The 17,301-nt window shown below is 40.5% G+C and overlaps 1 protein-coding gene across 1 annotated transcript in view; it reads right to left on the reverse strand.

The window, feature by feature from the left end:
• The window catches only part of LOC132824800 (structural maintenance of chromosomes protein 1B-like), a 172,251-nt gene that overhangs the window by 138,745 nt on the left and 16,205 nt on the right, over positions 1–17,301 (reverse strand). Inside the window, exons 4-5 of the mRNA XM_060839544.1 lie at positions 11,289–11,492; positions 5,673–5,911 (exon numbers count right to left, since the gene is read on the reverse strand). Coding sequence (XP_060695527.1) covers positions 5,673–5,911; positions 11,289–11,492 — 443 coding nt within the window. The remainder of the gene's footprint in view (positions 1–5,672; positions 5,912–11,288; positions 11,493–17,301) is intronic.

The following is a 17,301-nucleotide window of genomic DNA, read 5'->3' on the forward strand; positions in this document are numbered from 1 at the left end:
GAAGCTGAGTGGCCATGGTGGAATCCAAACTGGTATCAACGAGGGAGTTATTGCTAAGCAAATGCTTCTTGATAGCACTATTGATGACTTATTCTATCACTTTATTGTTAATTGAGAGCAGACTGATGGAGTGGTAATTGGCGAGGCACGTTGTCCTGTTTTTTTGTGTACAGGATATACCTGAGCAATTCTCCACAGGCAAGCAGATGCTAATGTTGTAGCTATACTGAACAGCTTGGCTAGGGATGCAGCAGGTTCTGAAGCAAGTTTTCGAAACTATTGCTGGAATGTCATCTGGGGACATAACCTTTTCAGTCTCTGATGCCTTCAGTCATTTATTGATATCACATGAAATGAACTGAACTAACTGAAGAATGGCAGTGGTGGGGAACCTCTGGAAGAGGCTGAAATGGATCATCCACTAGACACTTCTGACTGAAGACTGTTGCAAATACTTTGGTTCTACCTTTTACACCGATGTGCTGGGCTGCCTCATCATTGATGACTGGATGCAACAAGCCTGCAGAGATTAGATCTGATCCATTGGATACAGAATCACTTAGCTTTATCACTCACTTTCATGCTTATGGTATTTGGCATTCGAGTCGTATTGTTTTGTGTCTTCACCAGGTTGACACCTCATATTTAGCTGGCATGCACTCCTCGAATCATAATATCATCCAGTACAGAAGAGGCCCTTCAGCCCAGTGTCTGTACTGCCAAGAATAAAGTACTACCTACACTAGTCCCACTTTCCTGCATCAAGCCCATAGCCTTGACTATTACTTCACAATCCCACCACTCTTTAGGTGAAAAAGCTCCAAACCTCCTGCATTTCACTTCAAAATTATGCCTCCCGTTAGTGATTTTTCAACTAAGGTGTGCAATTGCCTTTAATTCAGCCTGTCCATGCTCCTCATACACACTTCTATTGGTCTCCTCTCAGCCTTCTCTACTCCATAGGAAACAACTAGAGTTTATCCAGCCTCTCCCAGAGACCCTCCCAGTGATACAGGAATCTAAAACCCTCACTCTTGCATCAACTGTTGAGTCACACATTCAAGTGCTTTATTTTCCTATTTCTAGCTGTGACCAGGAGCAATCCTGAGATTACGATATTTGAGGTCCTGCTTCTTCATCAACTGTCTAGCTTTCTGAACTCTTGATGCAAAACCTCATACCTATATCACACCTTCCAGGGTGTCCTCTAGCTGCACAGTGACATTCCTGAGCCTGGGACTAGGGGTGTAACACACCATCCTAGAATTACGTCTGCAGCCACAGAAATGCCTGTCTATTCCCCATACTTATGAATCCTCTATCATTATCCATCTGCTTTCCTTTTCCTCCCCTCCTATACAGTCAGGATGCCAAAGATATCAGAAGCCTGTCTCTGACTGCACTCCCTTGAGGTGACAGTGCACTCCTTAGCTTCCAGTATGGAAAACTGATGTGTGAGCACAACCACAGGAATTCTTGTACTACCTACATGTTTCTCTTTTGTCACCCATTCCCTTCTTTTGCTCAGTCTCTTTAGCTATGGTGTGACCACCTCTTTAAATGTATTATCCACGTATGTCTTAGCCTCACAGATGTGCCAGTGTCTCCAGTTGCAACTCAAGCACCAAAACCAGGAGCTCAGCTTTGTGTATTTGGGAGCACTTCCTGCAAAGATAGTTATTCTGGATGCCAGTAGACCCCAGTTCTCTTCAAATGTGACAGGACACACATTCTTCTCAGCTGCCCTTGCCTGCTATGATTTAAAACTTCCTTAGTCTTCCTTACATGTCCTATTCTTATCAGCCAACTTTATCCCTAAATAATTTTGCACTTGTTAAAATAATTACTTCTTCAGCGGAGTTCCCTTATCAGCTAATCAGCTTGCTGCTACCTTCTGACATCGTTCTGTAATTTTTCTGCTGGTTCAGAATAAGTAAACTTTTAAAGAACTCACTTTCCTGCACCTTGCCCACTGGTTCCAATGTTGTCCCAGCTCCCAGGTAAGTGATCCACTGGCTTGATGGTAATGGTAAAGTGGGGGACATGTTAGGCCAGATTGTGTTAGGAAAACGATTCTGCTGCTCACGGTGCCTCACAGATGTCCAGATTTCAGTTGCAACATCAGGATGAATGGAGTCCCATTTAGCACCACAATAGTGCCACGCTAGTGAGGAGGCAAAGTAATATCACTACACTGTTAATCCAGAGATTCTGGTAGTGTTGTGGGGAACCAGCTTCAAATTTCGCCATGGTAGATAGTAGAACTTGAATACAAATTCTGGAAGTAAGAATCTAATGGCGACCATAAAGCCTTTGTTGATCGTTTGAAAAAAAATCTGGTTCACTAATACCCTTCAGGAAAGTAACCTGCCATCCCACCTGATCTGACCTACATGTGCCTACAGACTCAAGCAATGTAATTGACTCATAACTTCACTCTGAGCAATTAGGAATGGACAATAAATGATGGCCGAACCAGCGATGCCCTCATCCTGTGAATGAGTTCAGAAAAAAAACACAAATTAAGGTATTCTCAATTTGAAGGCAAAGGTCATCTTTACAAGGACTGTATGGTGGTCACTCTTACCAATACTGTCATAGACAGATGCAGCCGTGACAAGTAGACTGGTAATCAAGTATGTTTTTCAATCTTGTTGGTTCTTTCATCACTTGCCACAGACTCAGTATAGCAGCAATGTCATTTAGAGCTTGACCAGGTCGATCAGTAGTACTCTTGCTGAGTCACTCTTTATGGTGGACATTGAAATCCCTCATCTGAGTACATTCTGCATCCTTGCTATTCTCAGTGCTCCAAGTAGTGTTCAACACATTGGACACTGATTCACCAGCTGAGAAGTGTTTGGAGTCAGTACACAGCAATGTGCAGGGGGTTTCCATGACCATATAAAAACCGAAGAACTGCGGATGCTGCCAATCCGAAACAAAACAGAAATTGCTGGGAAGGCTCAGCAGGTCTGGCTGCATCAGTGGAAAGAAATCAGAGTTAACGTTTATGGTCTAGTGATCCTTCCTCTGAAGTTAGTACCATTCACATAACAGTATTGCCACAATTCATGAGTGCTGGATCCCTCTGAAGAATGTCCCTCCACCTTCTAGTCCTCCTCAAGAAAGAGTGCTATTTCAGGTTTCAGGTCCTTCACATCATTTAGTTGAACAGCTCTTTATATATATTTATGTTGTGCAAAACAGTGAACGTATAAGATTATAAAAGGATTGGACACTCTGGAGGCAGGAAATATGTTTCCACTGCTGGGTGAGTGCTGAACCAGAGGACACAGCTTAAAAATAAGGGGTAGGCCATTTCGGACAGAGATGAGGAGAAACTTCTTCACCCAGAGAGTGATGGGTGTGTGGAATGCTCTGCCCCAGAAGGCAGTGGAGGCCCAGTCTCTGGATTCGTTTAAGAAAGAGTTGGATAGAGCTCTCAAGGTTAGTGGAATCAAGGGTTATGGAGATAAGGCAGGAACAGGATATTGATTGAAGATGATCAGCCATGATCATAATGAATGGTGGTACAGGCTCGAAGGGCAGAATGGCCTACTCCTGCACCTATTGTCTATTGTCCATTAATAACACTACGCAAGTCTCCTCTGTTGTTTTAAAGTGGAGTGCACCACCAAACTGGTCATTGCAACAGAAAGACATCTTCATGACACCAATGGTTTCAAACTGCAGGTTTGTATTAGCATGTGGATTTGATTGGAGCCCATCTCTCTACCCTCCTGGGTGCTGGACAGGTGACAGAAGCTACTTGCTTAGGAATAGCGTTTATGCCTAAAGATGCCCTTGGAGATTGGATGTTAGCCAAAGAAAGAAGAAATCATGGAAGCTGCCTGGGAATGAAGTGCAAATAAACGAGATGTGCTCCCTGTGGGTATACATCAGCTGGATATTTCATGAGTGGAAGATTTCTCTGTTCGGGAATCCATTTTCATGCTCTGTTGATGCCTTGATGGCAACATCAGTACAAGTGATGACTGTGTGGACATAGGCAATTTGTCAATAGAAACAAAATGCAATGTCCTCTGTGGCTGCACTGGCCTATCTTCCCCAAAATGAATATATTTTCCCACACTTCAGAATTGGCCATCTGTGACACACCTCATATGGTGTGTTGATTCGCTGGGTACAAGACATCACCCAATTCTGCAGATGATCTTTGGAACAACTGAGATGACTAAAGATTAAGGGTAATTAATATCTATCCTGCTGGCTGCAAGTAAAAACTATTAAAGGGCTAGGAGACACTGGGTCATTTTGGACCAGAGCATGAGTATCTAGCACCATCTGTCTGGATCTGCCACAAACACAGCGTCATTGGCACTCTGTCATTGCAGGTAATTGAAAAGGGATAACCAAATGAATTGGAGAACACCTTCCTTCCTCTACAGACCCTCACTGTGTCCCTCCGACCTCCTCTGGACCATCAGATGGATTGTCAGAAGATCCTCCTCAATATAACCAAAATAAAACCAAATTCCTCAGCTGGGCTTTGTTTATTCATCACTATTTCCTCTACGACAGCAGCATACTTTCCTTAACAGTCCCAAAATTAATTTCTCACAAATGCATGTATCTCAGTACCAATGATGGAAACAGTTTAAACAGCTCAGCTTTATTTTTCATTTCTTAAAAATGGTGACCACAGCTTCCTTAACACACATGGCTCTCTGCTGTGTTCACACTGATGTGTCCCAGATAATCCATTTCTCCACTCTCCACAATTAACTGCTGCCAAACATGATAGTATTTTTGAAGAATGGAAAAAGAGATTTTTTTTAAAAACTTGTCACAAAACGTTTTGCTGTAATTGAGAACATTCAAACTAAATTATCATGACCACGTAATTAATAACATTTCTAGTTTGAAACTTCTGTAGTTATCATGGACTGCAGAAAATCACCTTCAAAGGATCAGAACTGACATGCAAATTTATGGTGAAACCTGTACAAAATTACATCCAAAAATATTAACATTTATTGACAGCCTCAAACAATTTGCACTGAAATAGGTGAGAGCTGCACCCTGTAATTAGCTAGTGTCCATGGTACCTAATAGCTATCAATACACTAAACCATTTGCAACTTGAAAACAAGGTACATAAAGATAAGCACATCATGGCAACAGATGGAAAAAATGTTTATTTTGGAACACATCACTTTATCCAACTTCTCCATCTCTATGTCAGGGACTTCTCAATCTCTTTGGATGATTAATAAAGAACTTGGAGTTCCACAAAAGATGAGAACAGATGGTTAGTAGGTCAGGAGGGAAGACTCAAGAATTTTGAAATGGCAAGGCTAATGAATAGTGGCTTGGGGAATAGATGAAGACTGGATATAGAGGCCAGGTTTGGAGACAGAGATGATAGATTCCCCATTTCCTCACTCTTTGATTTTCCTTCTCCAACGGCAGCAACTAATACAAAACCACAAATAAAGAATCTCAACTGGAGTGAGTGAGCTATCGAAAGTAAATCTAATAACATTTGTAGAGACCACATTCTAATGTCAGATAATTAGCTATCATACAAAAAAGAGATTTATTATGAGAAGTATCTTCTCTGTAAATCTAAGCAGTAATGTGATTTGGAACTCAACATTTAAAAGTATATTCTCTTTGCAGGAAGGTAGAACAAACAGTAAACCTACTTTATCTCCTTCTCGATTTGCTGCAGCTCTCTGCTGAGTTTGCCCAACTCCTTTTTCTTAGCTCTCACTTCTTCTTCTGCTGCAGCTTGTGTTGCTTTCTGACTACTTACAGCTTTATTGTTTGCTTGTAGATCATTGGTAAGGTTTTCTATAAACTTCCCATTATAATATAAAAGGAAGAGGTGCAACCGAATCTTGCTTTCCTTTAGCTCCTCTATCAACATTTGGTAACGATCTGCCTAAGTATTCAATTATAAATAAAATGCAATGTTTATTATGAGTATTCATGCATAAAATATCAAAAATAAAATAGAATGTTCAACAGATATTACCACTCTGCTCTAAATATATTTGCAAAGTAGCAAAATATTTTGCATATTAGAGCAAAACATTCTAACGTGGTATCATATATTTGTCTCACAAACTCGATTGAGTTTTTTGAAAAGGTTACAAAGAGGATTGATGAGGGCAGAGCAGTAGATGTGATCTATATGAACTTCAGTAAGGCATTCGACACGGTTCCCCATGGGAGACTGACGAGCAAGGTTAGATCTCATGGAATACAGGGAGAACTAGCCCTTTGGATACTGAACTGGCTCAAAGGTAGAAGACAGAGGGTGGTGGTGGAGGGTTGTTTTTCAGACTGTAGGCCTGTGACCGGTGGAGTGCCACAAGGATCATTGCTGGGTCCTCTACTTTTTGTCATTTACCTAAATGATTTGGATGCGAGTATAAGAGGTACACTTAGTAAGTTTGCAGATGACACCAAAATTGGAGGTGTAGTGGACAACGAAGAAGGTTATCTCAGATTATAACAGGATCTTGATCAGATGGGCCATGGGCTAAGAAGTGACAGATGGAGTTTAATTTAGATAAATACAAGGTGCTGCATTTTGGGAAAGCAAATCATAGCAGGACTTATATACTTAATGGTAAGGTCCTAGGGAGTGTTGCTGAACAAAGAGATCTTGGAATGCAGATAGATAGGATAGTGAAGAAGGCATTTGGTATGCTTTCTTTTATTGGTCAGAGTATTTACGTACAGGAGTTGGGAGGTCATGTTGCAGCTGTACAGGACATTGGTTAGGCCACTGTTGGAATATTGCGGGCAATTCTGGTCTCCTTCCTATCGGAAAGATGTTGTGAAACTTGAAAGGGTTCAAAAAGATTTACAAGGATTGGAGGATTTAAGTTATAGGGAGAGGCTGAACAGGCTGGGGCTGTTTTCTCTGGAGCGTCGGAGGCTGAGGGGTAACCTTATAGAGATTTGCAAAATTATGAGGGGCATGGATACGATAAATTGACAAAGTCTTTTCCCTGGGGTGGGGGAGTCCAGAACGAGAGGGCATAGGTTTAGGGTGAGAGGGGCAAGATATGAAAGAGACCTGAGGGGCAACTTTTTCACACAGAGGGTGGTACGTATATGGAATGAGCTGCAAAAGGAAGTGGTGGAGGCTGGTAGATTTGCAACATTTAAAAGGCATTTGGATGGATTTATGAATAAGAAGGGTTTGGAGGAATATGGGCTGGGTGCTGGTAGGTGGGACAAGATTGGGTTGGGATATTTGGTTGGCATAGACGGGTTGGATCAAAGGGTATGTTTCCATGCTGTACATCTCTATGGCTCTATAACATATTCATAATGAAATACATTACAATGAGCTAGGATCTGCCTTACAGAGCATGCCAGCTGGCAGTCTAATAATGCTAGCTGGAGACACTGAGAACTGGGCCTAAATAACCTATACAGCAGTTAGCATGAAGTAAACACCCTGATGCCTTTTATTAGCTCTGAACCAACACAACATTGGAAGACCCAAGGTTAACCTTGCTGAGAAAAGGTAGGTCTGGCATTGGGGATGCAGCTGCTTGAAATTTTGAAATATGTGGAACCGACAGTACCAAGAATCCACAGTGCTTGAGCAGAATTTAACCGTCTGGCCTCACAACAATAGCTTAAATATTTGCATTTTCAGGTCATATTTGTTTCAGAAGGTTTTTCTAAGTAGGATGCTACAACTAGTAGGCAGTTAGACTGGCATTTAAACCCAAAAACTAAATTGCATCGTTCAACGATAATTGAGGTGGTTTTGCAAAAGTTAAGTTTTTTCAGTATTATTTTGAACCATAATTTTAAACTTTTGGGCCAAAAACTTGATTCTTCAGATAGAGTCATAGAGATATATAGATTAGAAACAGACCCTTCCGTCCAACCCGTCCATGCCAACCAGATATCCTAACCCAATCTAGTCCCATTTGCCCGCATTTGGCTCATATCCCTCTAAACACTCCCTATTCATATACCCATCCGGATGCCTTGTAAATGTTGTAACTGTACCAATTTTGACCACTTCCTCTGGCAACTCATTCCATACACACACCACCCTCTGCATGAAAAAACTGTCCATGAAAAAATTCTGCATGAAAAAATCTAGTCCCACCTGCCAGCACTCGGCCCATATTCCCCCAAACCCTTCCTACTCCTTTTACATCTTTCCCCTCTCACCCTAAACCTATGTTCTCTAGTTCTGGACTCCCCTATCTCAGGGAAAAGACCTTGTCTATTTATCCTATCCATCTGCCTCATGATTTTATAAACCTGTACAAGATCACCCTTCAGCCTCCGACACTCCAGGTAAAACAGCCCCAGACTATTCAGCCTCAAACCCCCGAACCCTGGCAACATCCTTGTAAATCTTTTCTGAACCATTTTAAGTTTCACAAGATCCATCCTATAGCAGGGAGATCAGAACCGCACAAAATATTTCAAAAGTGGCCAAACAAATGTCCTGTCCATGACCTCCTAACTTCTATGCTCAATGCTCTGACCAATAAAGGAAAGCATACCAAAGCTTCTTCACTATCCTATCTACCTGTGACTCCACTTTCAAAGAACTATGAAACTGCACCCCAAGGTCTCTGTTCAGGTCCTTACCATTAAGTGTATAAGTCCTAATTTGCCTTTCCAAAATGCAGCATCTCATACTGATCTAAATTAAGTTCCTGCTGCCACTCCTCAACTCATTGACCCATCTGATCAAGATTCAACTGTATTCTGAGGTAACCTTCTTTGCTGTCCACTAGACCTCCAATTTTGGTGTCATCTGCAAACTTACTAGCTCTACCTCCTAAGTTCACATCCAAATCATTTAGAGAAATAACAAAAAGCACTGGACCCAACACCAATCCTTATGGCACACCACTGGTCACAGGAGGAACTGTGACCTGAATTGATCTGATTCTGCTGAATGGGACTCAAACTAAACTAGTGAGTAGCCTCTGCTCTATTTTCTATTCCTTAGTTGCTAACTTAGCAGTGTAGAAATGGTGATTAGAAATGTGCACAATAATCCAAGTATAATCTTAGATCCTACTGAAATTTAGAATAACCTCAGTTTTTACATTCTATGCCTCTAGAAATGAATGCGTTTTTGCTTTGATATTTTATTTGTTAATCTATGCTGATACCTTTAATGATTTGTGAATGCACATACCCATAAATCTATCTTCTTGCAGCTCCTAAGTCGTTTACATTATTTCTAACGAATAGGTGTTTTTCTTTTATTATTTCTGTTCTTCCTATCAAACTGCAACATCTCACACTAATCAGTATTGAAATGAATTGGCCAATGCTCTTTTTGCAAATTTTCTAATGCATTCATGTTTTGTCACAGTCTTTCACAGTATTAACTACACCTGGTATCATCTGTCAATTTACCATTATACCTCTGATTCCAAAGTATAAATTAATTATGTAAACTGTCTAATGACAGCAGCTCGAGTTCTTAACAGCACAGCACTAAAGACCAATTCCTGCAAAGACATATGCCCTTTCAGGTGTACATTTAAATTCTCATGGAATAATATGATGAAAAGCAAGGGATTTCTCCTAATTCCATGGACAATGTCCCTCAAACATCAGTAAATATGACTATCTGTACAAAGTTAAAAATCACACGACACCAGGTTATAGTCCAATATGTTTAATTGGAAGCACTAGCTTTCGAAGTGCTGCTCCTTCATCAAGTGGTTGTGGAGTACACAATTGTAAGACCACACTCACACATGCATCCTCTCAAAGACTTGGACCACTTTATACTCGCACGCACTCTCTCACAATCCTCCACTCTAGACACACACACACGCACGCAAACTCCTACAGATCCACACTCACACATGCACCCTCTCACCCTTTACACTCACACAAACATATCCACTCTCTCTCACAGACACTCTCAACACCCCACCGCCACCCCCACCCCCCCACACACACACACACTTATTGCAACTTTTTGACAGGGTTGTACATTTGCCCTGTACAGGACAATGTTGGTCAGATTATCTGGGGAAGGGGGGTTTAGGGTACACCCTTTGGTAGAACTCCGAGAAAGTGTGGGGAGAGAGAGGGTGGGAGGTCAGTCATTTGGAGACGGTGCCTGTTTAATCACTGTAAGCAAAAGACGCGATCACTGTTGGAAACATGTCTTTGATATAATGTTTCTATCAGGACCTTGAGATCTCCTTCGGATAATCTGATTTTTGGGTAATTGGTATTCGGATAATCGAGATTCCTCTGTACATAGGAAAGAAGTGAAACTAACACGCCATTCTAATAGATGAGAGACCTAATAAACAATCAAGGTATGTTTCAATGTATAATTTCAGTTACATCACACTAAACTTTTGCTATAAATTCTGTGCCTTACAATTGTGTACTCCACAACCACCTGATGAAGCAGCAACGCTTCAAAAGCTAGTGCTTCCAATTAACCTGTTGGAATATAACCTGGTGTTATGTGATTTTTAACTTTGTACAGCCCAGTCCAACACTGGCATCTCCAAATTATAACTATCTGGTCATTTATTTCACTATTTATGGGCGTGCTGATATGCACCATTTGGTTGCCATTTTTATTTTCAGTATAAAATTATAATAAAATTTAATTGGCTGTGGGGTATTTTGGAGTGCCCTCGGTTATAGCAGATATATAAAATTTGAGAAGTCATACGACACCAGGTAATGGTCCAACAGAAACAAAAACAGAAATTGCTGGAAAAGCTCAGCAGGTCTGGAAGCATCTGTGGAGAGAAATCAGAGTTAATGCTGTGGGTCGAGTGACACTTCCTCAGTCCAGTAACTTTATTTGAAATCACAGGCTTTCAGACTGCTGCTCCTTTGTCAGTCGACTTCACTTAATGAAGGAGCGGTGCACCAAAAGCTTGTGATTTCAATTAAACCTGTTGGGCTATAACTTGGTGTCGTGTGACTTTGAATTTGTCCACCCCAGTCCAACAGCGACACCTCCACATCATGGCTATTACAATTGTTGATGGCTAATTGGGCACGCTTTAATAGTTGTCTCCTGTTCTCACAGCAGTGTACTTTTCAGCTATCTTCACCTCACTTACAGAGGAAGCTCAGTCAACCATGGTAAACCTACTATCATCCTGGGTAAAAACAATTAACTAAGATTTTTGAACTGAATCTGGTACTTCTTGATTAATATCCTGCTTTGAAAGTGCATTAACTTCTGAAACACCTGAAATACTAGCTCTATTTCTGCAGCAGCTATTGATTATGGAATAGAACAAAAAGTCAATTTAACTTTTAATTACCTCTTCCTTCTCATGCTTTGCATGTTTACGTTCAACAGCCATATTTTTCTTTTTATTGTAGTTGAACTGAGCCTCTTCTTCTGCATTCATCATTTCTTTCTTCTTCTTGTCATATTCATTGGACAGTTCCCCCGAGTTGCTAACTTGTTCAAACAGTTGTGTTCTCTCTTTAGGTTTCTTCATTGCAATATTCTCCACAGTGCCCTACAATATAAAAGTTGTGTGTTAAAACTGGACTGAGGATAATCAATATGTAACATAAATATCCACAAAAACACTACTGAAACAAATGCTTCAATTGTTGCTCTGGTAAAATATTTTGTTGTTGTTTTTCTTCCCAACATCAACATTGAAATCTCACTACAGCTACCATCTAGATTTAGTTTGAACTCACTGTATCATTTATATACTCCCTATAAACTGAGGAACACGAAGCCACATCTTCCACCTGAATACAGCAAGGCTTAACATTCTTCCTGCTCTACATGACAGAAGCCTACTATTTGTTCCGTTTTATCTCTGTCAACCCTTTGTTAGAATAACTCCAAACTAATTACACTATTAGTTCCTTCACACAGCAATGTATCTTTTTCTATTTCAAATATTTACCCAAATTTAATGGTATCCAAATATATGACAAATGCTTGCTGTGACAAAGTATTTAATGCAGCAATAACCTATTACGTGAAGAAATGTTTCCAACCTTTCATCACTCTTGCGATAATTATAAATTGATACCCTAAACAAGAGAAAATCCTGACAGCATCTTGTTAAGAGAAAGCAGAGCTAACATTTCGAGTCCAGTGAACTGACTGAAAGAACACTCCCGGGACACAGATCTCTGAGTATGACTTACATTCAAAGTCCAAGGCACCACCAATCACCCTGTCTGTTCTATTTCACTGATAGGGCAGTTCAACCGGAGTTGATGGCACAGTGGTAAATAGTTGGAAGGAAGTTGATTTGGGAGTTCTCATGACTGACGCCAGATTCCTTGAAATCTCATGATTTCAGATCAAACAAGGAAACCACCTGCTGGTGGCCAAGAACTGCTTTGCCTCAGCTGATAAATTAATACTCCTCCATGAGGGTAGTGAAACACTGAAGGTGGTAAAGGCACAGAATGCAATCTGAATGGAGGAACTTCAATATCCAGCACAAAGGGTTACTCTGTTGCACCACTACTGAGCAGCTGGATAGCCCTTTCAGCATTGACTTACGCAGTAGAAATAAAACCAAGCTGGCTGAATCCTAAAGCCCTTCAGCTGCTAGACTAAGATTATGGCAGGCAGACGTTGATGGAACCAAGAAGCAAAGAACTACTTGACCTAGTCCTGGCCAATCTGTAGCAAATGGATCATGACAGTACTGGAGCACTGGTAATCAAAGCATTATCATTGTGTAGGTGAAGTCCTGACTTCACCACGAGGATGTGCTCCATTGTACTGTTTGCCATGACTAGCTAAATGGGACATACTTCAAACAGATCTAACTACTCAAAAACTGGGCATCCATGAGGTACAGACAGCCATCAGAAGCATCAGAACTATAGTCAACCACAATCTGTAAACCACCAAGTCAGGAATCAACCGTGGTTCAAGGGTGAAGGACAGCATGCCAGCAGCAGCGCCATTCATATCTAAAAACAGGTATCAAGTCAATTTGTGCCACATCCTTTCCTCTGTTCGGTTTGATTCCTCTAAACATATTCTAGATCACAAAAAAAATCCAAATATCTCAAAGAATTCCATTCATCATCTTGTACTGAATTCTCTACCTTTATCTCAGACACTGGGCAAGATTTTAATTCATTCAAAACTTATTCATTTATAGATATAGTACTGCAACTAAGTAAGTAACTCAAGATATTTTTTTTTTAGATATTTTTATTAGAAATTTAACATTTTTACAAGTTTACAAAAATAAACAAAACTCTCAAATACAAACATTGATGTACAATTAAATCAAATATACAATAGTCAAAATTTAACAAAGGAAAAAAAATACCAAAATAAAAAAAACAAAACTCAACTTTCTACTAATCTAACCTATAACTAGCCAGAGTGCATACTTAAGTCTCTTACATGCTCGGAATGTAATAACATCAAATGTAATAAAACTCGTATTCGTGCGGGATTCCTCTCCTAAGGGGCCCCGGAGCAGCCAGGTTTGTGATCTTCATTAAATAAAAGCCCTTGTTAGGATGGCCGAAGTATCTGCATTTATGGAATTCAAAAAGGGCGGCCATATTTTATAAAATAATTCAGTCTTTCGGTGTACCATATTTGTAAGGAAGTCAAGGGGAATACATTCCATAATTAATCTGTGCCAATTTGAAAGTCCCGGGGGGCCCTCAGCCACCCAGTTCACCAAAATATTTTTCCTTGCACAGAAAGAGAGAATAGAAAATAGTCTCTTCCCATGCATATCCAGGGAGGGAAAGTTCGAAAAGCCCAAAAGGAGAGATACAGGGTCCACTCTAATTTCCATTCCTAAAATTTCTGCCAGGGTACTTGCTACTTTAATCCAATATCTACGGATCTTATGACAAGTCCATAGGCAATGTACAAGAGTGCCCACCTCTATTTTGCATTTGGGACACGTTGAAGATGCTCCTGCCTTAAATTTTGCCAATCGAGCCGGTGCTATGTGGGCCCTATGAAGTATCTTCAGCTGGATAGCCTGGGTTCTGTTACAGATAGTAATTCTTCTAGCATTTTCCCAAATATCATTCCACATTTCTATAGAGATTTCTAGTCCCAAATCTTGATCCCATGTTTTAAGCAGATTGTCCATATCTCCCGATACTTCATCATGTAGTAAATGATAAATAGTACTGACGGAGGATACCCCCACTGGTCGTAGGACATTACATTCTCTATCTGATTTATAAAAACTATCTAATAACGTAGTCTTCTTCTGTATATAATCTCGAATTTGGAAGTATCGAAAGAGGTCTCCATTGGGTAATCCGAATTTCTGACGCAGCTGTTCAAAAGACATCAGGACCCCATCTTTAAATAGGTCCCCTAAACATGAGATACCCCTGGATCTCCAGAGTTTAAAAATGGCATCTGTAAACCCCGGTTGGAATCCCCATGCTCCTACTATCAGTGCATAGGGGGATGTTTTATGTAAATTACCCTCATTTTGCTGCATTATATTCCAGGCCTTAATTGTGTTTAATATTATGGGGTTTTTACAGTGATCTGTAATGATTTTCCTCTTGTCTGAAAATAAGAGGTTAATAAGTGGGTATTTTACTTGAGAGGCCTCGATGTCCAGCCAGATTGATTGTGGGTCGGACAAGACCCAATCAGCTATGTAACTTAGTAGGGAACTTAACTGATATTTCCTAAAGTCTGGGAAGTCCAGTCCTCCCCTTGCCTGTGGAAGCTGTAGCTTCTTCAGCTTAATGAGGGGCCGTCTATGATTCCAAATAAAGGAACCCAGCCAGCCATATAATTTACATAGGGCCATCCTTGGCAGCATCACCGGGAGCATTCTCATAGGATATAGGAGACGGGGCAGAACATTCATTTTAATTAGTGCTATTCTACCCAACCAGGAAATTGGAAGGTCTCCCCATCGCTGGAGGTCCTGCCTTATCCTTTCCAGTAATTGCACAAAATTTGCCTTATACAACTGACCAAATACTGGAGTAATAAAAATACCTAAATATAAGAAACCCTCCAGGGACCAACGAAAGGGAAAAAGGGATCCGTCCACTAAGTGGGGTGTCATAGCCAGGCCACCCATTGGCATACTCTCCGATTTTGAAAAATTAATTTTATAGCCTGAGAATGCACTAAATGTATCAATAACTTGAATTAGACGAGGTACGGACCTCAGAGGATTACTGAGGAATAAAAGAACATCATCTGCATAAAGGGTAATTTTGTGTTTACCTGTACCAATCCTCGGGGCCGTTATATTAGGATCAGTCTAGTGGTTCAATTATTAGCATAAATAATAATGGCGAGAGAGGACATACTTGACAGCAGCCCCTACCCACACTGAAGCTATCCGAACCTAATCCACTGGTAACCACAACTGCTTTGGGATCACTATACAATGTTGAGACCCATTTGGTAAACACCTGTCCAATGCGAAACCTTTCCAATGTGTAAAACAAATATGACCATTCAACCCTGTCGAATGCCTTTTCCACGTCTAATGAGACTACTACTCCTGGTATCTTTCCCTGATGACAGGCTTGGATCATGTTCAAAACCCTTCTAATATTATTGGATGATCTACGGCCCTTAATAAATCCCGTCTGATCCTCCTTTATAATATATGGCAGTACCCTTTCTAGTCTCAGTGCTAACATTTTAGAGAGGATTTTAAAATCTACATTTAGCAAGGATATTGGTCTATATGATGTACAGTCTTCTGGATCTTTTCCTTTTTTTAAGGATAAGAGAGATATTTGCCTCTTTCAGCGAAGGCGGGAGACAGCCCTGACTATATGCATAGTTATACATGTCCATAAGTGGATCAGCCAATATTTCAGTAAATTCTTTATAGAATTCAGCTTGAAAACCATCTGGGCCCGGTGCCTTTCCGCTCTGGAGTTGCCTAATTACATGAAGTATTTCTTGGACTGTTAGAGGAGCACTTAGGACCGATACCTGTTCTGGAGTCAAGCCCGGAAAGGTCAAATTTTTAAAAAATGACTGCATCCTCCTAGTCCTATCTTCACAGTCCTGCGATTTATATAACTCAGAATAAAATTCTCTAAAGATCGCATTAATCTTTTTATGATCATGAGTCAGAGTACCTGTACTTTCCTTGATAGACGTAATAGTCTGAGGGGCCTTCTTTTTCTTTGCAAGAAATGCTAAGTATCTACCCGGTTTGTCGCCATATTCATATAACCTTTGTTTTGCAAATAATATTTCCCTCTTAGCCGTTTGAGTAAGCGTAGTGTTTAGAGCTGTCCTAAGAGCCGTAATCCTCTGCAATTTTATAATAAAAGGTCTATCAGCGTATGCTGTTTCAGCTGCTTTTAAGCGTGCTTCGAGCAGGCGCTGTTGCTCTCCCTTCAGTCTTTTCTGGGTCGCTGAGTAGGAGATGATCAAACCTCGTGCATAAGCTTTGATGGTCTCCCACATCATTGATGGGTTGCTAGCCGTACCTGAATTAATTTCTAAAAAAGTTTTAAATTCTTGGGAGAAGTACTTTACAAATTTACTATCTTTTATCAGGAAGGGGTCCATACGCCAATGCCGAGCGGATGTCCCATTGTTCCTTGCCTTAATTTCCATATATACAGCGGCGTGGTCAGAAATTGCTATAGTATCTATTTTACAGGATGATATGGAATTTTAAAAAATCGATGGGGCAAAAAACATATCAATTCTTGTATGACATTTATGTGGATTAGAGTAGAAAGAAAAATCTCTACCCTGTGGATGGAGACATCTCCATACATCTACCAATCCTAATTCTTTATTCAGATCCGCCCGTTGTCTAGATCTGGGAGATACTCCAGGAGCACTCTTGGGAATCCTATCTATTTCCGGATCCATAATACAATTAAAGTCTCCCCCTATAATTGTATGACGGGCACCAAAGGCCATCAATTTTGAAAAAGCTTCCGTTCTAAATTTAAAGGGGTGTGCCGGGGGGCAGTACAAATTTAGAATCCCATATTCCTCTCCATTTACGAGGGCTTTAATCAAAATATATCGTCCAGATTCGTCTTTTATCTGATTTAGAATTTTGAAAGGGAAATTCTTCCGAACAAGAGTAACAACTCCCCTGCTTTTTGAGCTAAAAGAAGAAAAAAAGGCCTGATCAAATCCACCCTGCCGTAATTTTAAGTCTTCTTTATCCGACAGGTGTGTTTCTTGTAGGAGAGCTATATCAACTCTTTCTTTCTTAAGATTTGATAATATTTTCTTCCTTTTAACTGGCGAATTACTCCCCCTGACATTCCAGGTGCACCACTTAACCGACTGATCAACCATAATCATTTGGGCAGATCCGAGACCCCTCAGGAGGGGAA

This window comes from Hemiscyllium ocellatum, chromosome 19 (assembly GCF_020745735.1).
Source record: "Hemiscyllium ocellatum isolate sHemOce1 chromosome 19, sHemOce1.pat.X.cur, whole genome shotgun sequence".
Lineage (NCBI taxonomy): Eukaryota > Metazoa > Chordata > Chondrichthyes > Orectolobiformes > Hemiscylliidae > Hemiscyllium > Hemiscyllium ocellatum.